Below are 22,654 nucleotides of genomic sequence, written 5' to 3'. Positions count from 1 at the left end.
AAAACCCTGTTATATCTGCAAGACAAATTCTGCAGGCTGTGGGGTTCATAGCATCTTGCATTCTACTAATTCCATATACGAGACTGCATATGAGGAAACTTCAATGGTACCTAAAAAGTTTATGGAGTCAGCATTGTCACAGTCTGGAAACAATGATTCCTCTCATTCCCTGCCTACAACAGGAGTTTCTTTGGTATGCAGAGACATGTCACCAAAACAAGGGACTGTCATTCACTCTACCCCCTGCCACCAAACCCTAACTACAGATGCATCAGACTATGCTTGGGGGGGGGGCCCACCTGGCGGGGAGATGCCTTCAGGGCAATTGGAGCCCAAACCAAATGCATCTGCATATCAACCAGAAAGAGATGTTAGCTGTCCAGAATGCTCTGACAGCCTTCAAGGACTTACTTCATCCAGGGCAACTACTGATAAAGACTGACAACACCACAGTTATGTGGTACATAAACAAGCAGGAGGGTACACATTCCTACCCCCTTTGCAGACTAGCCATGGCCTTGTGGAACACAGCCTTGACTTACCAAATACATCTTCAAGCTCAATTCCTGCCAGGAAAACAAAATACTCTGGCAGACTACTTAAGCAGAAATCTTATGGACCTGCACGAATGGAAACTGGATCCACAAATCTTCAGAAATGGGAGAGCCCAGAAATAGATCTATTTGCCTCCCCCCAAAATTATCAGTTTTCAAATTCTGCATAAGAACTCTTCACAAAAAAGCATGGAAAGTGGATGCCCTATCCTTCAGCTGGAAAAACCTATCAGTCTACGCTTTTCCCCCTCTGCCTCTACTCTCCAAGGTCGTACTAAAAGTCAGACAGGAAAAAACAAAAATGATCCTAGTGTCTCCAGACTGGCCTCCCCAACACTGGTACCCACTTCTAAGGAATGTGTTTCAACTTCCTCCATGGTACTTGCCTCAAATACCTCATCTACTGTCTCAGCAGAACAATCAAATTCTGCACACTCCGCTCCAAACTCTGAATCTTGCAACATGGCTGATCATCTAATTATTCAAATAACACCTCTCAGTATATCTGTGATTAGTGTCATTTTGGAAGCCAGAAGGCCTAGTACTAGAAAATCTTATGCTGATAAATGGAAGAGATTCTGTGCTTGGAACCACGCACAAGGAACAAACACAGCAAAGCCCAATATTCCTCAGATTTTACAATATTTGACTTAGATGCTTGACAAGGGCCTATCTTTTTCTTCAATAAAAATCCATGCCTCTGCCATCTCGGCTCATTACAAAACAGAACCTCCCCTCTTTTCTCATTCTCTGCTTAAACAGTATCTTAGAGGGGCCAAAGATTTAAGGCCTCCCAGAAGATCACAAACTCCTGCGTGGGACCTCAAATTTGTGTTGGAAAAACTCACCCTGCCTCCTTTTGTACCAGCAGCTACTGCGGATATAAAATTTCTATCTTAGAAAACAGCTTTTCTCTTGGCAGTCACTTCAGCAAGAAGGGTTCCAGAACTACAGGCTCTCATAGCAGTGGAGCCTTTTATTATATTTTACCCGGACAGGGTAACCCTCAGGAACAATCCTTCTTTTATGCCTAAGGTGGTATCCAGTGTGGCTCTTAACCAGACCATTCACCTGCCAACATTTTACCCAAATCCGCAGAACAAGAGGGAGCGGATTCTGCATTCATTGGATGTACACAGACAACTAAGATTCTACTTAAACAGGACAAAATCTTTAAGAAAGTGTGAGCAACTACTGGTAGCATTCGCTGCAGGGTCAGAGGGGAAGGCTATATCAAAGCAGACTATTTCTAAGTCGATAAGCCACTGCATTCGTTTATGCTACTTGCACCATGGTAAACCTGTGCCCAAGGGGGGATCAGATCACATTCCACCAGGGCTGCCTCTTCTTCAGCTTTTCTCAGAGGGGTTCCAACCAAAGACTTTCTAGAAGCTGCTACTTGGAGCTGTGTTCATACCTTCACTAAGCATTATCATTTGCCTCTTTTCTCCAAATCCAGGGCAGGCTTTACCACTGCAGTCCTGCTGGGCCTTATAGCCGCTCCTAATGCTGTTTAGTTCCATCCTTCCATCCATAGCTTTGGGATTCTACCAAAATGTAATGACTGCAACAGTGAAACACGAAGAACATAGTACAGATGTGTACACTTACCATAAATGTAGATGTTCGAGTGTATTCACTGTTGCAGTCCGGGTTACCCACCCGCCATCCCCCTGTCTATACCTTTTTTCTTACCTTCAGTATACTCAAAAGCCTTTGTGGTATATTTGTTTTTAGTGAAAGGTAAAGTTTGTTTCTAAAAGTGCAATTATATATTTACTGTTTATTTTTATATGTGTATATATATATATATATATATATATATATATATATATTTTTTTTTTTTGCTCCCCATTTGGGGGGCACCTGACATCTGGAGCAAGAAAAACTAAATAAAATTGAGTCGGCTGCATGTTTTTTACCCCTGATGACCTGACGTCATGGAAGAGGAGACAGCAACTGACGCAGGACCCACGACTTTGTTATTCAGGCCAACTGACGGCAGCCTGCCAGCAAATTACCCAAATGTAATGATTGCAACAGTGAATACACTCGAACATGTACATTTATGGTAAGTGTACACAACTGTACTTTTTTATGGCACCCAGTTAGTCCAGTGGAAGCCTTCATTTGTCTTTTACTTACAGATATAGACCTGTGCTTTTTGTAGCCTTTATTTTTTCTTGTTGGGTTATTACCAGACAGCTTCCTATGATGCATTCCAAGTATCAACTTCCACTTTACCCAATTTAATTTTTGTAGCATTTGGAGACGCGTCTGCCTGGCTGAGATTCCCAGTCTTCTGGATGCTTAACCATGATATCTAGGTATGCAGCAGCATGTTATGAGTAGGGCCTTATTAATTTAATCCATCACTCTGAAAGGTGGCTGGATCTCTGTGTAGGCCAGATGATAATACTGTACCATGAAATAAAACTTCAGAAGCTACAAAAGCTGTTTTTTTCTGTAGCAGAGAGAAAAGTTGTATCTGCCAGTATGCCTTTGTCAAGTCTAATAGTGTTAAGTATCTTGCTTTTCCTAGTTTTTCTATGAGCTTGTCAATTCCCGGCATAAGTTAGCTGTTTAACTTTGAAATGCTGTTCAGCTTTCTAAATTCTTTACTGAATATGATACTTCCATAACGTTTAGAAACTAGCTCTTTTGGGCTTCTCCATTCACCCTATGACTGTTTTGTTACCCCTTATTTTTACAGATATTGGACAACTTCTGTTGTTTGAGTCTGGCAGTATTGTCAGGATTCAGACAATCCTTTACATGAGGTACTGTCTCTGTATTCTGTCAATTGACGTCTCCCGTGCATTTATGAAAATACTAATTTTTTTTCGTAAGTTTTCTTACTTCCTGATTTTGTATTTTTGACAGAGTTTTCTAACTGCACTTCAAGTGGAGAATCTTCCAACAGATAATGCTGTTGTGATTGCACCATAGTGTTTCCCTCCTGCTCCAGATAAATAAGTTAGCCTGTAGCTGGCTTCTGTCCTTCCTTTTTTTCTGCTCCTGTACCTGGGCCTATAATGAAGCCGGGTCACCTCCGGCGCACACAAAACTTGATCCCTCTTCACGATGGAGTTGGCACTGGTGAGTCAAAATTTGAATGGGATTCTTCTCCTCACACTACCTGTGAAGGAAGAATAATTCTTCATTTTAGAACCTGGACATATGACTGTTATGTTGTCTCATTTTTTTTTTAGTAAGCTTAAGTCATGTGTTGGCCTTTGCTGGAATGATTGTAACATTGAAAATAAATTTTGCTTTTAGGTGTGGATTGAGTACTGATTGATGCAAGTTAATGTATGTGGTTGGCTCGGGTGACTTTGTCCATTCCCGTACAAGAAGTTTTTTTTCCATATTAGCTGGAATTCATACAAGTGAGAGACACTAGATTAGCACAATAGGGTCTTCTGAAGATGAGTAAAACATCTGTATGATATATCCTTAATGGCTGAACAGGTAACACGCACACCTTTGGTACCAGAAGATCAGAAGACCGATGGGTTCTTTTCTCACATTAGTTGTGTGGATTTATTATTCTTATTGACCCTGCAGTGCAATATGAGGATGGTTGTTGCACTCGTAAGTGAGTCATCCTTCTGTAAATTACACTAAGGTTCCATCTGCTTGAGTTGGTGGTAGCTCACTTGTATGTAAAAAAAAAAAAAAAAAAAAAAAAATCACATTATACTTAACCAAAAAGAGTAGAGGAATTTTCCTGTGCCCTTGCCAAATTTCCCTTGTTATGAATGCTACCTTCAGTCTCAAATGAGGCCGCTAGCCTAGTGACACTAATTTGGTAAAATAAATATGCTCGCTAGATAAGAGCGGTAGCAAACACTTGAAAGTAGCCACATATGAAATGTTTTTGTGTCGTGTTGCATCAAACTTTACTGCTATCTATTAACACCATCAAAAAAGACTGTTAATAGAAAAGGTAGCAGTAAATCTTTCTCTTTCTCTATGGCAGTGCATTCCCAGCCACTTCAAAATCTTTGCTGCAGTTTTTCTCCTTGCATTTTTCTTCAGAACACTGTTTCTGTTTCCTAAATGTTCTTTAAGCACTGTGTCCAGGTTGCTAGGAAAGTGCATCCTGGGGGAGGAGATGACATGAAAACTGCAGGATTATCCTTTCTTAATGAAATGTTCCTTTTTGCTTTTTTGCTTTTTTTTTTTTTTTTTTTTTTTTTAACAGCACAGCTCAGACAAATCCAGTGAAGCTGCAATCATGACACTGATGTGCTGGTTTTTGCTCTGTTTGTTGTAATGTGTCATAATAAGCATGTACACCTTTATTGTGTACACTGATCCCAGAAGTGGTATTCATGTAGTTAAGTAGGATATTCACACTGTGTTTCACCAGATGTAACAGTTAAAATGTAAAGAATGTGCAATAAGCAGTCAAGCTTGCCAGTAAGAATATAGAATGTGATTGAGGAGTTTGTAGGGTATTTAAACAAACAGTACAGAACTTGGGACTCCCCCTCTGTGCATGGAAGCAGGCCCTGGATTGTGTTTCTGGCCTTGCAGTTCACCTTCATGGCATTTACTGTAGCCTGATAGTATTCCTTATATGTCTTCTGTTCTTCTCTATTGGCTCTTGCAAAAGGCAGAGATGGAGCAGATTTTTAGAAAGTGTGTGTCTGCCTCTAGCAAATGTCCATATGATGTCCAGTAACATAAAGTGTGTTAATGATTCTGGAGAACAGGAACTTTCACCTTTCTTATTGCCTGGTTCATTCAGTAGTGTGGAAACTTAAGGAACAAGGACTGGCATTATTTGTGGTCCTTTCTAAGTTGCCAAGATGTGTATGAATTTTCACCTGTTTCCAAGCCTACTTATTTCTTGAAAATTCTGCTGCAGGCTGGCTGCCATCCCTGTCATTCTAGCACCTTTGTCCCAGCCTGTAAACACTTCAGTTTCTGAATTTACTGCATCATTCCTGTATTGGTAGTGCAAGTTTTAAAGGTGGTCTACATGCCATCAACATCAGTAACTCATTTTTTATGCATGATGTTGTGATTTTGTGCTACCATTTTTCTAGAACCAGTGCCACTTTCCTGCTTTCTGCTCTGATGTCCTTATTTGTCTGTCCCACAGTGTGCATCATACCACTTACCTTAGACACATCACGTCCATCACCTCTAGCCCCCTTAACTGTTCTGCTTTCACTGCCTGTGTTTCTGTACCACACATTAGTACTGGTCTCTGTACTGTGTTGTGTGTATCTTACTTGTCAGTTTTAGCATTCATTTGTTGCACACTACCCTTGACTCTGTGCCAGCTGGCTACAGTCCCTCTGATTCTAGTTTTGACTTCCTCATTCAGATTTCCCCTTACAGCTACTTGAAGTTGTTAACCTGTTCCACTATTTTCCCTTCTATCTGAATTTTCAGTTCCAATTTCCTCCATTTGCTACTGTGTGACAGCTGTCTTAACTGTGTTTGTTTGCATCACGTGTGCCTTCAGTTTTGTATTCTTTCCTCTATCATTTACTGAAGTTCGTGTTCAGAGTCTGCTTGTAATGCCACATTGTCTGCATACAGCAGCTTTGTTGATGTGTCCCCTCTGACCTGTTTGCCAGTGTAGTCCATTACCAATATAAACAGGGGGGCTCAGAGGTGAACCCTCCTGGTCATACATGCATGAATACAGACTATCTGCACAAGACACATTCTTCGAAAGAGACAATTTTTCAGGTTGAGTGAGTAGTGCCATATCTTCACCTCTGGTAGTAGTGCCTTATGGCAACTCCTGTATCAGTAGGTGGGTTGCAAACTGGCTCACAGAACCCACAGTGTGAAAGTAGGTGACTCCAAGTCAGACTGCCAACCAGTCACGAGTGGAGTCCCACGGGGTTCGGTCCTGGGTCCTCTCCTGTTTGGTATCTACTTCTCTGAAGTTCAGGCCAACACGAATGGACTCTGGCTGACAAAGTTTGCAGACTATTGCAGGTTGGGAGCCATAATTGACTCCCTAAGTGATGTTGACATCCTACAGAAAGGCCTCACTGAGACCAGCGACTGGTGTCAGAACCATGGCCTTAAGCTCAATGTCAAAAGATGTGTCATCATCCCCTTTGGGAAAAACCATGTTCCCATGAATTACCACATCAATGGTAGCCCACTGAACACAGAAGGCGTCATAAGAGATCTGGGAAGACAAGTTGACAGCAACCTCTCTTTTGACCACCACATTGCCATTGTGGTCAGAAAGTCCTATGTGGCACATCTCATTACTAAGAGTTTTGCATCCTGGAATAAAGAGGCTATTGTCTTTCTCCACTATTCCCTCATTAAGCAAATCATTGAGTGCAATGCCCCATTTGGCATATACCTCACTAGACACCTGCAACAACTGGAGAGGCCGCAAAAGTACCTCACAAAGAGGAATCCTAGGCCTTAAACACTTGTCCTGTATGGGCAGACTCAAAAAACTCCCAACTATTTTCTGTCTCATGTCGCCTAATTGGAGCTGATCTCTGCTTGACTTACAAAGCCATGTCTGACCCGACTCTGTTAGAAATGCTGCATCTAAAGAAATCCCAGTCCCTCCGCACTACACGCTAAAGAGATCTCAACTTCATTTCCACAGTCAACAGAACAAGCTGGAGGGACAGGTTTATAACCCAGAGACTGCCCATGTTATGAAATAGACTTCCCATACATGTTAAGCAGAGCACCTCACTGGCCCTTTTCAAGAGAAATCTTGATGAGTGGATGGGAAATAGAAAATTCACCCTGGGGATCACTCCAGTGGCTCTTCTCGACAGAGGCCCTTGGAGCTAAGGTCGGGTGGCACGATGTCTGGATAATCTATGGGCTAGCCTTGCAATGGCTCCAGGGCCATTCGCCTAGTACACACCTGTAAACCTACTGCTATATCTTAAGTCTGCACTGCCATCTTGTAAGCATCTGTGGTTGTTTACCAGAGGTATTTTCCCATTTTGTGTTAGTCTAACTTCATTTAGGCTGATCACTGGAGGTCTAGTGGTTAGAATTTGGCACTTCTGCAACCACAGCCCAAGTTCTATTCCCAATCAGGGAATTTCTATGGGTCTGTTTGGATTGGGGGTTGGTGTTATGCTTTAGGTGTTTACAACATAGACATGAGGTGCAGGGCTTGATTCACACCTCTGGAAGGGAAATTGTCTGGGCTTAAAATGGCCAGCAAGGGTAGTCAGCCAAGTACTTGCCTATGAAAAGCTTATCCTCCCCCACAAATGTGCGCGCACACATTTTTCCAGGCCATCATTTTGTGCGTTACTTGGGTTTGTGTTTTGGAAGATTGTCTTCTAACCACTATGACTCCTGGCAGACACATTGTATAATTGCAAGTCTTGGTTTCATCTGAACCTTGTTTAATTTTTCAGTAAATATAGGGTTTTTCTTTCATGTAGTACCAAATTTGTACTGCATTTCTTCATTATCTGACTTATAAAACTGCAATTTGATTAATCTAGAATATCTGGAAATGTCTAATGGAAGTGAGGAGTCTTGCACAAGTTTGCACAAGTGGCTGAAGTGTTCTCTTTTTATAACTAAGTTCTATGGAATAGTTTATCATCTCGTGCATATTTCAGGTTTCTTCTAACATATCCATCTTTCAGAATTTTCATCCTCCACAGGTCTTCTCTTCCAGAGTTCTCCTTCATAATGTGGTTTGTTTGTTGACACCTACTGTTGCTTCAATTCACAAAAGCTGTGTCCATCCACCACTTGCCTCAGATTAATTTGCTGCACCAAAGTGCAGTAATTGTCATTTATTCTATAAATTGGTGCAAGATATCCCGTGGTATTCAACAAAACAGTCTTGCATTGTTAATCAGAGTTAAGGCTGTAGTCTGTTAATCAAGTTCACATTTTCTGGATTTGATTTCTTGTCACCTACTTGAATATTTTTTTTATCTGATCAAGTCACTTAACTCTACCATTTCATTTTAGTTTACCCCTGAAAATGGGCATTTGTGAGTAGTGGACTTTAGTAAACAGACCAGTAAGGTAAATGAAAAAGAAAAATATTTGTTAGCTCTCACTCACTCAGGAAGGAACAACTTGATCTTGAGCCTTGGTCAAGCTGAAGTAGATAAGAATGTCTTGGTGCATCGGTTCCACAGAGTAAACAGAGATGAAGGGAATAATGCATGTCTAATAAGAATTAATTCTTTTTTTGGGGATGAAGCTTTACTGCATTTTTTCTGAAATTCTGCCAGTTGTTTTAGGGTATATGTACATTCAGTGAATGTAGTAAAGATGATGTACTTAGGCTACTTTTTTCTTTCACCAGGTATCTAAACAGAGTTGCTTCACACCCTACTTTGTTACAAGATCCAGATGTCAGAGAATTTCTTGAGAAAGAAGAGGTATGTTATGGGAAGTTGGGGGTACAAAGTAAAGCTATTAAACAGTTTACCTTTCTTTGCTGCAGATTGTCAATGAGGGCATAAGTACATTTCTCTCTTATGGGATGTTATAGAAACAGCCTAGTTTCAAATGTTTGTAAAGTAGTTTGGATAAAGCTGATGGCGGCAAAGCAGCTCGTTACAAACTGCCTTTTAACTGTATATCTGACGTAGTTAACTTCATTTGTGCATCAACCTATGGGTATCGGATCCGAGCCAGCAGCTTCAAACAGCTAAGATCCGAGCTCCAAGCTCGTCCCCGTTACCCATAACCCCCTGCTATCCCTTCCTGACCCCAGATCTCATTTGCCGCGGTTCTCAACAGCAGCTTTGAACCAGCTTCCAGGAGTAGCGTAGGAGTTTTGTAAGGAAAATCTTTTTTTTTTTTTTTTTTTGCATTTTTTCTTTAAAAAAATCGTTGTGCGAGTGTTATCTTTAGTTAGATTAGCATACCTCTGTTTTGTTAGTGTTAGTTTATTCCCTCCCCGTGTGTGTTAAGGTGTGTCCGTTTTTGGGGCCTAGCGTGTGGGTTCAATATGTCTGAGGCGCCCAAATCTTTCTTTTCGAAATGTACCGAGTGTGGCCATAAGCTGTCCCCAGCGGATGGCCACACTTGGTGCGTTATTTGCCTTGGGGTTGAACATCTCACTTCGGGCTGCACTATTTGTGCAGCGTTCAACCCCAGGGCCATCAGGGACAGGAGCTCGAAGCTGATTCTGGCGAGACTGTTGCCCCCAGACTCTGCTTCATCCTCCGGCCCCTCTGTGGCTTCTGCCGAGGATTTGGCAGTGCCACCTTCTCTCCCTCTGGCCGTGACTCACCCTCCCACCCTTGACCAAGAGGAGAAGGAAGCTAGGAAGGAGAAGCGGAAGCATCACAAGAGGCGGGCCGAGACCCCTTCATCGACGCCACCATCAAAGCAAGCTTCTCCGCCTATGGCCTCCGGATCTTCTCCTTCCCGGCTCCGATCTCCTCGTTTCTCGCCAGAGGAGGAGGAGACCCGGTCACTTTCGAGGTCATCGAGGCGGCATTCCAGGCCCGCCTCGGTGGCCTCGTCGAGGTCTACCCGTAGCATCAACGATGCAGACTTGGACCGGATGATGCGTAGGTTCCTCCAGGCCCAGATGCAGATGGGAGTGCTCCTGCCTCCCCCCCATCGGGGGGGAGCACGACCCCCTTTTTCGCCCCGATCGCTCCTTCTCCGACCCACTATCGGGGCTTGGAGCCTTCGGAGCCAGGGGAGCATCGGCACAGATAGTGTCCGGTACTTCAGCTCCGATGGCACCCTCGAGTCTATCTGGTCCCTTTTCTTCGGATCCGAGCTCTCCGAGCCGAGAGCTGAGCTTCGGATCTGGAGGTGTCAGTATAACTTCGGCTCCGTCGCAGTCGGAGCATGCTGGCCCTACGGATCTGACTGCCTCTGAGCCGGCCCCGATCCGCACATTGGATCCAAGGGAGGGTCTGCCCTTGGATCCGAAAGGGAGCAGCTCTCCTTCGGCGTTTGATGATGTGGAGAGGGTATTGTCGAGGGACTCCAGGCCCCTGGCTTTGGCTATGGCTCCACCCTGCACTCCCTCTCAGACGGGTCTACCTTCCGTCACCCGGTCCCAGGGACAGCCTGTGTAAACATCCCAGATAAATCCCTTGCTGGAACAGGATGTAGTTGGTGAGGCCTCCTCGGACAGCCCCCCTGAGGAGGGTCCTCGCAAACGCAAGTGCAAAAGGAGGCACTTGGACTCACCTGAGTCCTTTACAGAGGACACAGACTTGGAGGAAGGGGAAGCTTCCCCAAGGTCACCCCCCCGAAGATGTCTCCTTCGGAGACATCATGGAGATACTTCAGGTCAGAGGGGGGTGGTCAGCCCCAAAACCTTCCTCTGATGAGAATGTGTTTCTGGAGGTGTTTGACAAAGGTCCATCTACCACTTGGGTGTCCCCTTCCGCCGACCCCCTGGTAGACCTGATTACTACCAGGGCGTGGAAGGAACCGGACACTGTGGAGCCCATTCCAAAGAGGCCTGGCAAAATCCTCAGCCCCCCTTCGGATAAGTCATGTTGGAGCAAGGGAGCCCCGGTAGATGCCATGTTGGTGGCGGCCGCCACCAAAAGGGAACTGGCCCAGGAGAGTTCCTCGGTCCATCCAAGGACAAGGAGTCTCGGACGATGGACCATCTGGGGAAGCGGGTGTTCGCTTCAGCCACCTTCTCTGTGAGGTCGCTGAATTATATAGCACACATGATATGACTCCAGTGGGATCTCATTAAAGAATACGCTGGGTAGCCCCCAGAGTCCATGTCGGCGGAGGATAAGAAAGTGTTCTCAACCTGAATGGCCACTCTCAAATCTATCTCTAATACCTCTATGCGGTTACTATCCCATGCCACGGAAGGAGCCGCTAGAGCCAGCGGAGCGGGTGTTGTCCGTCGACGACAGGAGTGGCTCCGTCACTGTGATTTTGCAGAACCCTTCAAGGCGTCATTCGCAAATGCCCCGTTTGATGGTTCTGCCCTTTTTGGCAAGACCGTGCGCGACACATTGGTCCAGAGCGAGAAAGACGGGAAGACGTCTGCTGTCTGAGTCCGCTTCTCTGCTCCCCAGAGGTCCTTCTCGAGGAACCAAAAGGGATAGAAGAAGATGTGGTTCCAGAAGTCTCAACAATCCCGTTTCGCTCTGGACCCCTCGTCCTTCAGAGGCAGAGGAGGACAGGGTGGGCGCCGCCCTAGAGGCAGAGGGGGTCTGAAGAACTTCGGGTCCAGAGAACCTTTCTCATCAGCCCACGCAGCAACCCTGAAGGGTTAGCAGACTGCTCCACTCTGGAGGCAGTCGGGGGGGGGGGCGTTTCTCAAGGCACCTAGCAGCTTGGGAGTCCATTACAACAGATCGCTGGGTGCTTCAGATCATATCCAGAGGCTACAAGATCCCTTTTCTCAATCCCCCTCCCACTCCCTGGAGCCTCCCCAATGTCCCACCCAATCAAAGGGAGGTGGCAGCCGAGGAAATCCTCCAGCTGCTAGAAAAAAGAGCGATCCAGCACGTCCCCCCAGAGCAGTCCTGATCAGGCTTTTACTCCAGGTTCTAAGACGGGGGACTTAAGACAAATCCTTGACCTGTCCTTCCTAAACCTGTCAGTAGCCATAGAAAAGTTCCGGATGGTCACTCTCCAATTCATTCTTCCACTTCTGCAGGAGAACGACTGGATGTGCTCCATAGACCTCAAGGATGCGTACTACCACATTTTGATGGACAGACGATCCAGGAGGTTTCTCCACTTCCGGCTGGGAGCCAGCCATTACCAGTTCAGGGTCCTTTCCTTTGGTCTCACCACAGCCCCCAGGGTGTTCACCAAGGTCTTGACAGTTGTAGCGGTCCACTTGAGACTCCAGGGAATTCAGGTCTTTCCGTACCTGGACGACTGGCTCCTGACTGCCCCCACCAGGCATCTACTATGTGCAGCCAGAGACTACTTTCTCCATCTAGCTCCCCAGCTGGGGATCACGATCAACATCAAAAAATCTTCCCTTCTTCCATCCCAAATCCTAGATTTCATTGGAGCCAGATTGAACACAAACCAGCTTCTAGCCTTCTTGACTCCGGACCGGCTTCGAACTCAACTCCACATATTGGCCCTTCTTCAATCCCCAGCTCCCTCTGCGGAATTGGTCCTGAGGGCGTTAGGCTCTATGGCAGCAACCATCAACCTTCTCCCCTTGGCGCACGTGAATATAAGAGTTCTTCAATGGACCTTGCAAGTCCAATGGTCCCTCCTGCGACATCCCCTGAGCTTCCCTGTTCCCCTCAGCAGGGTCTGCAGGAAAGCCCTTTTAATTTGGCTCCAGTCCCCAGACCTCCATAAAGGGCGCCCCTTCTCTATGTCCCGTCCTCTAGCCACTGTGACCACGGACGCTTCTCGCCTCTGGTGGGGAGGGGGCACTGCATGGGCAGGACAGTCCAAGGCACGTGGACCCATTCAAAGCCCTTTTTACATATCAGTGTCCTAGAGATGAGAGTAGTGTTTTTGGCGTTGTAAGCACTTCACAGCCTTCTTCCCTTGGGGACAGTTGCGATTCAGACAGACAATATGTCGGTTGTCTGGTATATCAACAAACAAGGGGGGAACCAGGTCCTATCCACTTTGTCGGGGGGCCATTAGAGTGTGGGAATGGGTGATATCCAACAACCGCTTCTCATAGCGACGCACATTCTGGGCAGGTCCAACGTCTTGGCAGACAGGCTGAGTCGAACCATTCTCTCACCGTACGAGTGGTCTCTGAACCCCAGAGTAGCGAAGTTAATCTTCTCCAAGTGGGGTCAACCTCGCTGCCATCTTTTCGCCTCGCCTTTGAATGCAAAGTGCAGCAACTACTTCGCTCTAATTCCCCCATCCAGGGAATCCCCCAGAGACGCTCTGGTGCATGTTTGGCCACCCGGTCTACTTTATGCTTACCCTCCTCTTCCCCTGATGCTAAAGTTCTTACAGAAAGCCCGATGGTTTGGGAGCAGAATAATCCTCATTGCCCCATTCTGCCCTCGTCAACCTTGGTTCCCCTATCTATGGGTCTCATCTGGTGAATCCCCCATGGATTCTAGATCCCATCCCGGATTTGATCTCTCAGCCATCAGGCCTGTCAATTCCAAACCTGGACAACCTCAAGCTGACAGCTTGGTTGATCTAGTTCCACTGATAGCTAGGACTCCCGGTATTTTGTCCCCTGTCAAGGCTATACTAGTAGCCGCTCACAAGCCGTCTACGAGAAAGATTTATAATAGCAAATGGAAGTGTTTTTCTATTTGGGTGGAGCGTCAAAACTTAGATCCTTTTACAGCTCCGCTACCAGCAGTGTTAGATTTTCTTTCAGGCTTATTCAACCAAGGTGCTAGCTCTTCTACTGTCAAAGTCCAGCTGGCTGCAATCTCTCACTATCATGTTGGGAGTGATCTCGGCCCTTTGACTTCGTCTAAATTATGTAAGACCTTCCTAAAAGGCACTTTCCTTTTAAGGCCCCAGGTTAAGCATGCAGTTCCTCTTTGGGACTTGACCCTTGATCTGAAGTAGTTACTCTCTCTGATCAGATGCTCAGCCCTTGGCCCCGAGAGCTCGGATCCGACAAGCTCGAGAGCATAGTCGGCGAAGAGACCAGCGCTATCGGCGCCGACAAATCCCTGGGTCCGAAGGGGCCCGGATCCGGTGACTCCGAGATCCGAAAAAGAGAGTCTGAGGAGGAGTGATCGGGGCAAACATGGGGGCCGCACTCCCCCCCCCCAGAGGGGGGGGGGCAAGAGCACCCCCATCTGCATTTGGGTCTGTAAGAACAGACACATCATCCAATCCATATCCGCTTCGGAGATGCTTCTGGTTGACCTGGAAGAGGTAGTCGAGGCGGGCCGGGAGGGCCGCCTTGACGACCTCGAGGGAGACAGATCCTCCTCCGGCAAGAAGGTAGGTGAACGGAGCTGAGAGGAGGAGGATCCGGAGACCCCCGAAGGAGACTTAGCTGCTTTAGCTGGCGGAGCCGAGGGGTGAGATTCAGCCTGCCTTTTATGGGATCTATGTCCCTCCTTATCCTTGTGCCTCTTCTCCTTAGCAGAAGAGGCACTAGTTTTCCCAGAGATCAAACCCGAAGAGGGAGGTTGAGTCCCGGGTTGAGCTAAGGGAACAGGGCGCCGAGGCAGCCGGAGCCCGAACGGGAGAGGAAGAAGAAGCCGACTCCTGGGGGAGCTTTCCCGCCAGGATCAGCTTTGTTTTCCTATCCCGAAGTGCCCGGGGGTTAAAGGCCGCACAGATCTGGCAAGCCTCTGAAAGATGGGCTGCCCCCAGGCACAAAACGCACTGAGTGTGGCCATCAGCTGGGGAAAGCTTGTGGCCACAATCAGAACATTTAGAAAAAATGGCCTTAGGCCCTTCCGACATCTTAGCGCACACACACACACCCAAACGCTAAGGGGGAAGGGGGAGTGACTAAAGAAAACTAATTAACTGTACCAAAGAAAAAATTTAAACTAGCACAAAAAGGGATAGAAAAGGGCTCAATATCACACACACACGATTTTTAAACTCTAGAAGAGGTTATAATCACAAACTATCTCACCCAGCCAGGAGCTCTTCAAAAAGGAAAGCTTCTTCAGCCGCGGCAAAAAACGATCTGTGGTAATACGGTTGGTAGCACGGGATTATGGGTAGGGGGAGGAGCTAGGAGCTCGGATCTTGGAAAGCTGCCGGCTCGGATCCGATACCCACAGGTTACAGACAAATGAAGTACCTACTCAGATGGAACGTTATGGTGAGTACATAATTTCTTTTTCTTCAATCTCTGACAGCTCCTCCCTTTGAGCCTGCAACTTCAGTGGATCTGAAATACTTATCTTGGAAGACAGTTTTTCTTGTTGCCATCACTTCGGCCAGAAGGGTTTCGGAACTTCAAGCCCTTTGTGCCAAGCCACCATATTTAATATTTCACAAAGATAGTTTCACTTCCGACCAATCCCTCCTTTCTGCCCAAAATTGCTTTGGAGTCTAATATCAACCAATCTATTAATTTACCAGTCTTTCCAAATTACCAGAATAAAGGTGAATATAAGCTACACTCTCTAGACGTACACAGGCAACTGAGCTTTTATTTGCACGGGACAGCTGATCACAGGAAATCACACCAGCTTTATGTATCCTTTGCTAAACCCACTTTGGGAAAACCTGTATCAAGTCACTTTGTCCAGATGGATCTCACAATGTATCCTTTTGGCTTATGAGAGTTCTGTCCGGTCTGCACCTCAAGATGTCCATGCTCACTCTACTCGATCGATCTGTACCTCTGCTGCTTTTCGATCTAGGGTGTCATTGGATGACATTTGTTCAGCAGCCACTTGGGCTTCACCTCATACATTCATAAACCATTACAAATTGGATATTGTCTCTAGAGGGAGAGCATCCTTTGGCTCTGCAGTGCTCCGGAATATCCTTCCATGAGGACCTCCCAAGAATTAGGTAGCTGGGGACTTTGTCCCATAGGTTGATGCACAAATGAAGTTAACTACTTCAGATTAAGAAGTTATGTACTCATCATAACGTTCCATCTGAGTAGGTAAACTTCATTTGTCAGCAAACCAACCCGCCATCCGTCCCCCTGATCCATATGGATACTCAAAGGAATCCTACTTGTCATTGCGGATTGTCTTTAGGTTAGAGTTTGGAGGTGGTTCTTTGATCTGTATTTTTATGCTGATAAGCAAACTCGATCTGATGTTAGGAAGGGATAGCAGGGGGTTATGGGTAAAGGGGAGGAGCTTAGAGCTTAGATCTTAGCTGTTTGAAGCTGCTGGCTCGGATCCGATATGGATCCGATACCCATATGTTGCTGAGAAATTAAGTTTACCTACTCAGATGGAACGTTATGGTGAGTACATAACTTCTTATTTAAGCAAAACTGGATCTCTTGTGACTGCTATATACAAGTAAGGGTCTTGTGGCATACCTCTCAACCTCTTATCTCAAGAAATCTGGAAAGCTCAAAAATAGGTACAGATTTTAAGTACTACACTTTTAAACTTTGAAAGTTGCTAAAAGTACAAGTTTTGTGTTAGCATGCATTTTCTGAAAGATATGAAGTCTGAAACTCAGTTTAGTGACTTCACTTCCCTGTGATGCGTCAGAAAGCCACACATTGTGAGGAACAGAACAAAAATATGAGGCAAAAATCTAGACAGCTTGTGAAAATCTGTACAGTTAAGAGGCACCAGGAATGAAGGCCCAATTTTCTGTTAGCAGTTTATAGTTGGGATGTGATTTACTGTCAGAAATGTTTGCTAAAAACTGCCTGAAAAACTTTTTCAAGCCATGTTGTATAGTACTGGAGTTACCGTTAGAGAAAATGTTTCAGTGTAATATCTCAACAATGTGTAGTGTCACCGTAGTGTCACTTGGTTCTAATGAGAAGACTGTCAGAATCATTTGACATAAATGTTTGGTTCAAAGGTAAGACTGCTCATCTTAGCTTAAACGTGGCTTTTGCTCTTGCAGTTCATTTGCGATATAAAAAAAAAACACTCCACAGTCCCCTTGGTTTTTTGAGATATGCATATGAGCAGATCCTTAGACATGTGCTGATATTGTTGTCATTTGTTGATTATTTCTATTTTTTGCTCCTTCTGATGAAAACATCAGTTTTAGTGTTCTCACTATTAGCTGTGAAATATTGTCTACCGTAATCTTTAGATGTACTTTTAATGGTCTAGTATGCCTATGTCATGCAAAATTTATTGCTCTTTAAGCATTACCAGTGGCACTAGGTCCAGTTCAACTAACAGCTTGTCCAGGCCAGTATTGTAGCAATAAAAACATTAAAGGCTGGCATCCCATTTGTTGGAACACATGATCCCTTCCTGACAGCCCTATCTGTGTTTAGTGCTCGTGCAATGATGGCAGTGCATAGGGATGTGATCATAGAAATCTCTTCTTTGTTGTAAGAGGTGGTCATACCTTTAGCTGCATTATCTTCAGCAGTTGTCTTTAGTACTCTTGTCGTAGCTCTCGTAAGTTAGTCCCAAATGGTATTTCATATTGGATATAAAGTTAGAAAGTACTCTTATGCTATAGTGTTTCCTGGTTATTATATGAAGTTGCCAGTTGACTTTTCTTGTGAGAGAAATGCATTGCTGTTTTTTCTGTTCCCCATACAAAATGTGTGCAGTCTTTTACATATAGTCAGATCATTGAAACAAAATTCTGCATTGTTTTCAATGTGCATTTGGATTTTGAATGCAAAACCTATGCTTTTCTGTAATATTTTATATCTGGAACTGGAGCTCCTCATTGTTGCATCTTGTCCTGACTTTCCTTCGTTAATAATCCTGTTTCAACTGTTTTCTGCATCTTTTTTTTATGGTCTTTCATGACACCTGAACTCTCCATGATTATTGACCCCCAGGCCCCCGGTAACCTGCTCATTCCCTTGCCTCCAGATACATAAGACACCAGACCTGGGTAGTAAGAGTTAGAGGTCATGGATTACCATCCTGTGAGTAGTCAGATGTTTCTTTTGCTGTTTAACACATCTACCATTACTCTGTACGTGTGGTGTAATGCTTTGCTGGTAGGCTGCCACAGAGATGTGCAATTTCACTCCCTTAATATGCTTAGCGAGAGAACAGTGCTTTCCTTGGTGGGCTTTCACCCCCTCCATCCCATCTTCTCATTTGGAGAGTATGCTTGCAGTCTTTTACGCAGTGGGGCACATATAAGCCCCTCCTTAAAGATGGGTGAGTTTCCATTAGCCTTTATCCTCACTTCTCCCTTATTGAAATTTCCCGCACCTCAGCTGCTCATTTATCCCTTTGTATTGTGTAGCCAGGTTGTTTTCTGCCCTTTTGTCCTAGTCGTCATTACTGACTTTGTTAGCTCTTCATGGGCAGCAGCAAGCAGTGTTCATTTTGTCACTTCTTTTGATGTCCTTCAAGGATGCATCTGCAGTCATCACATATGGGTTGTCCTGCCTCAGGCAGCCCTTCGGTCGGCCGGATTCCAAAGTCTGGGTCCGGCGTCGGCTGATGTCGCCCTTTCCCCGACGTCAGAGCGTCTGGGGTATAAAAGCGTCAGCCGACGCCATCTTCCCCAGTCTTTCTTGCCACGTGGTGCCCGAAGCAGAAGCAGTTCGCAAGTGCCGGTCGGCCAGCTCCTGTAATTCAGCTATCCAAAGACTTCAAAAGCTAATTACCCCGTTGGGGACTCTTTCATGCCTCAGCCGATGTCAGATAGTCAATAATTGTTTAACTTGTGGGAAACAAATACCTCATAAGGATTTCCACTCTTACTGCCTCCCCTGCTTAGGCCCAGACCACGACGTCTCGGCCTGTTCAGCCTGCGCTTCCTTCAACCGACGCACTCTTAGACGTCGGGCGGAGTTCGCAGAGGAGTTTTTTGGGGCTAGTTTTTCATATAAAATGCCGTCGGAGACCCCGACTTCACATTTAACTAAGAAACGGAAAGACAAGGACCGACACACGTGGGCCGCGGTTTCGGCTGAAACCGCGGCTAGGCCTACCGCGAGTGTCTCGGTCTCGACTGATACAGAGTCCTTGGAACTTCCGAACCCTGAAACAGTACAACCGACAGCCTCGGCCCCGGAGGCTCCTGCCGAGTCGGTTATGGAATTGCCTTCAGAAACTGGTGTTTTGGAAACTTCCGACACCATACCTCTAGACAAAGCTACACCAGCACGTGGTGCAGCCAGGCCTCCTGCATCCATGTCCATTAAGGCCTTCACCAGGGCTAAAGCTGCTAAACACACTAAAGCCATGCCTCCCAGGGTTATTCCTCAGGGACCCTCTTCTAGTTCCCAGATTCTAACCTTAGCAGAGGACCTTATCTCTTTAATCAGGGGCTCTCAGCCCCATCCGGACAGGGGCTACCAACCTCCTCTAGACAAAAGGCCCAGGGTAGATCCCCCTGATCCCCTATCCTCCAGAGGAGGCCTCTGATGGCTCTGATCACTTGGACTACCAGGAGGAGGCTTTTTCGGCCTACGAGGATTCGGATGCAGAGGAATCTATCCCCTCAGCCTCCACTCCTGAAGAGCTTTCCTTTGGGGAGACCCTCCACTCTGACAGAGCATTTCAAATGGCAGGGCCAGGAATATTCTGATTCCAGGAAAAGACTAAGAACCTTTCTTCATTTACCTCAGCATAGACCTTTGGCTATTCCTCCTGTTTTAAATGTCATTGATGATGTGTATTCTGACTCTAGTATGACCCCTGACACTCTGCCTCCGGCTCCTGTTAAACCCGATAGGTATTACAAGGTCCCGGACTCACATAATTTTCTTTACAAGGCCCACTCTGCGGATCCTGAAACTATTTCCCAGGGCCCTAAAGGGGTTGCAGCTGTTACTACTAAGAACCCACTCCCCTCTGCAAAGGAGTCCAGGGCTTTAGAGAGATGGGGTAAAAAAGTGTATACTTCTGCCACTCTTTCCATGAGGGCATTAAATTGTCAATTTCATATGATACAGTACCAAGAGTATTTGTTAGAAGAAATGCATAAGAAACTGTCCTCTTCTGAACCCCTTGACCGCAAATCCCTTCAGGATCTGGTACATAACTCCCAGCAGGTTAGCAACCATTTCTTGCAGTGTGGTTATGATGCATTGGAAGCTTCATGTAGGTCAGCAATGACAGGTGTAGTCATACGTAGGCATGCTTGGCTGAAGGAACACTCTCTGCCAGACCATGTTAAAGCTAAGCTTTTGGATGCTCCACTGGAAAAGCAAAGGTTATTTGGTTCCACGGCTCAAGAGGTCCTAAAGAAATTTGAGGAAAAGGCAAAATATGTACAAACAGTTAAGGATTTTCTTCAAGTCCAACCACCAAGATTCAGCAGAAATTGGCCTTCCAAGAATTGGTCCTTTCCGGACACAGAAAGATTTCAGAGAGGCAGGAACAGGCGTGCCAGGGGTAGAGGGCAAGCTAGGGGCTCCTACAGAGGCCGTCAATGGCAGCCTCCAAACCAGACAGGTAGTGCAGGACCTGCAACTGCTGTACAAGGACAAACTCAATGACTTTGCTTTGACTCCACCAACCAGGGCTCAATTAGAAGCACCTTTGGGCGGAAAGCTTTCTTTATTCTCAAACAATTGGCACAGCATTACAAGAGACAAATGGACACTGCAAATAATAGACAACGGATACAGGTTCCATTTCCACACATTGCCAAAAAGAAAAGGCATGCCAGGTCTGCCACCAAATCAAAGGGCAGAGGCTTTGAAACAAATCTCAAACTTACTACAAATGAAAGCCATAGAAAAAGTTCCTCTTTCAGAACAAGGCCAAGGATTTTACTCCAGACTATTCCTTGTTCCAAGAAAAGAACATCAATGGAGTCCACTCTGAATACTTATCTCATTGTGCCAAAATTCAAAATGCTGACTCTACAGCAACTCCTTCCCATGCTGGGCAAGGGGTCTTGGCTGGTGACTCTAGACCTCAAGGAGGCATACCTGCATGTCCCTATCAGACAAAGTTGCAGAAGACACCTCAGATTTCTTGCAGGGTCAGAGCATTATCAATTCTCAGCATTGCCCTTTGGCTTATCTACTGCGCCCAGAGTATTCACGAAATGCCTGGCATCAGTAATAGCACACTGCAGACTTCAGGGGATTCAAATATACCCATATCTGGACGACTGCCTTATACAAGCGAACAGCCAACAAACTTTGGTAAAGGACTTAAATTATGCCATCAATCTTCTGCAGGCCTTGGGATATACAGTCAACATGCACAAATCAAGACTTGCTCCATCCCAAAGAATAACCTTTCTGGGTGCAGATCTAGATACAACCACCCAAATGGCTTATCTCACAGAAGAAAAACAAAGACAACTACCGGATTACTTCAACTTCAAAAATCTGACAAGACAAACTCAGCTGACTGCAAGGAAAATCCTGCAGGCCCTGGGTTACATGGCATCCTGCATTCTTTTGATTCCACAAGCAAGGCTACATATGAGAAAGCTACAGTGGTACCCAAGGAGTTTATGGACTCAGCACAGTCACAGTTTAGAAACTTTAATCCCACTCATTCCATGCCTTCAAAAGGAATTTCTGTGGTGGGCTCAGGCCAGCCAGTCCAACAGGGGGTTGCCCTTCACAAAGCCAAAAACCTCCCAAACTATTACAACGGACGCTTCAGACCTAGGCTGGGGAGCGCACATGGAGGGCAGAGGTATCCAAGGACAGTGGTCACGAAAGGAGCTACGCATGCACATAAATCAAAAAGAAATGCTAGCAGTGATACATGCAATCGAGGCCTTCAAACTCTTTCGGCATCAAGGCCACCTACTAATAAGGACAGACAACACCACAGTTATGTGGTACATAAACAAGCAAGGAGGTACCCATTCCTACCCTCTTTGCAGACTGGCAATGAATCTATGGGAACTTTCCTTGAAACTCAATATACAGCTACAAGCTCAGTTTGTGCCAGGGAAAGACAATACACTGGCGGACAGCTTAAGCAGAAATATCATGGATGCACACGAATGGATGCTGCACCCAGACATCTTCCTACAGATAACACAATCTTGGGGGAGGCCGGCCATAGATCTATTCGCATTCCCCCACAATCATCAACTGAAGAAATTCTGCTCAAGGACATACCACCCACAAGCGTGGAAAGTGGACGCCCTCTCTTTCAGCTGGAGAAATCTAACAGTGTATGCTTTCCACCTATCCCATTAATGACCAAGGTGTTACTGAAGATCAGGACAGAGCAGCCAAAAGTGATTCTGATAGCTCCGGACTGGCCAAGACAGCACTGGTACCCACTGCTAAGGAGCATGTCACGTACGAAACCATGGCCTCTGCCTCTATGGCCACTTCTACTGACACAGCACAGATACAAAGCTCTACATTCCAACCTGAAAACCTTGCAACTAACAGCCTGGAGAATACCTTGACTCCTCCTCAGGATAAGCTATCCCAGAGAGTGAAGGATATTATTATGGAAGCTCGCCGCCCTTCCACAAGAAAGGCATATTCAGCAAAATGGAAAAGATTTCCCATTTGGAACACCACAAAGGGCCTAGATGCGACAGTGATGAGCATGGCACATATCCTGGAATATTTGGCAGAAATTTTCCACAATGGTCTGTCTTACTCTTCTATTAAAATTTATGCTTCAGCAATTTCAGCAGAGTGCAATACT

The 22,654-nt window shown here is 45.7% G+C and overlaps 1 protein-coding gene across 1 annotated transcript in view; it reads left to right on the top strand.

Annotated features, from left to right (window-relative positions):
- Window positions 1-22,654, top strand: part of LOC122806764 (sorting nexin-1-like) — a 1,692,021-nt gene that overhangs the window by 707,485 nt on the left and 961,882 nt on the right. The window contains exon 8 of the mRNA XM_044077461.1: window positions 8,854-8,929. Coding sequence (XP_043933396.1) covers window positions 8,854-8,929 — 76 coding nt within the window. The remainder of the gene's footprint in view (window positions 1-8,853; window positions 8,930-22,654) is intronic.

This window comes from Protopterus annectens, chromosome 7.part0 (assembly GCF_019279795.1).
Source record: "Protopterus annectens isolate FY-2018-M chromosome 7.part0, PAN1.0, whole genome shotgun sequence".
Taxonomy (NCBI): Eukaryota; Metazoa; Chordata; order Ceratodontiformes; family Protopteridae; genus Protopterus; species Protopterus annectens.
This window is presented reverse-complemented; position numbering and strand designations above follow the sequence as displayed.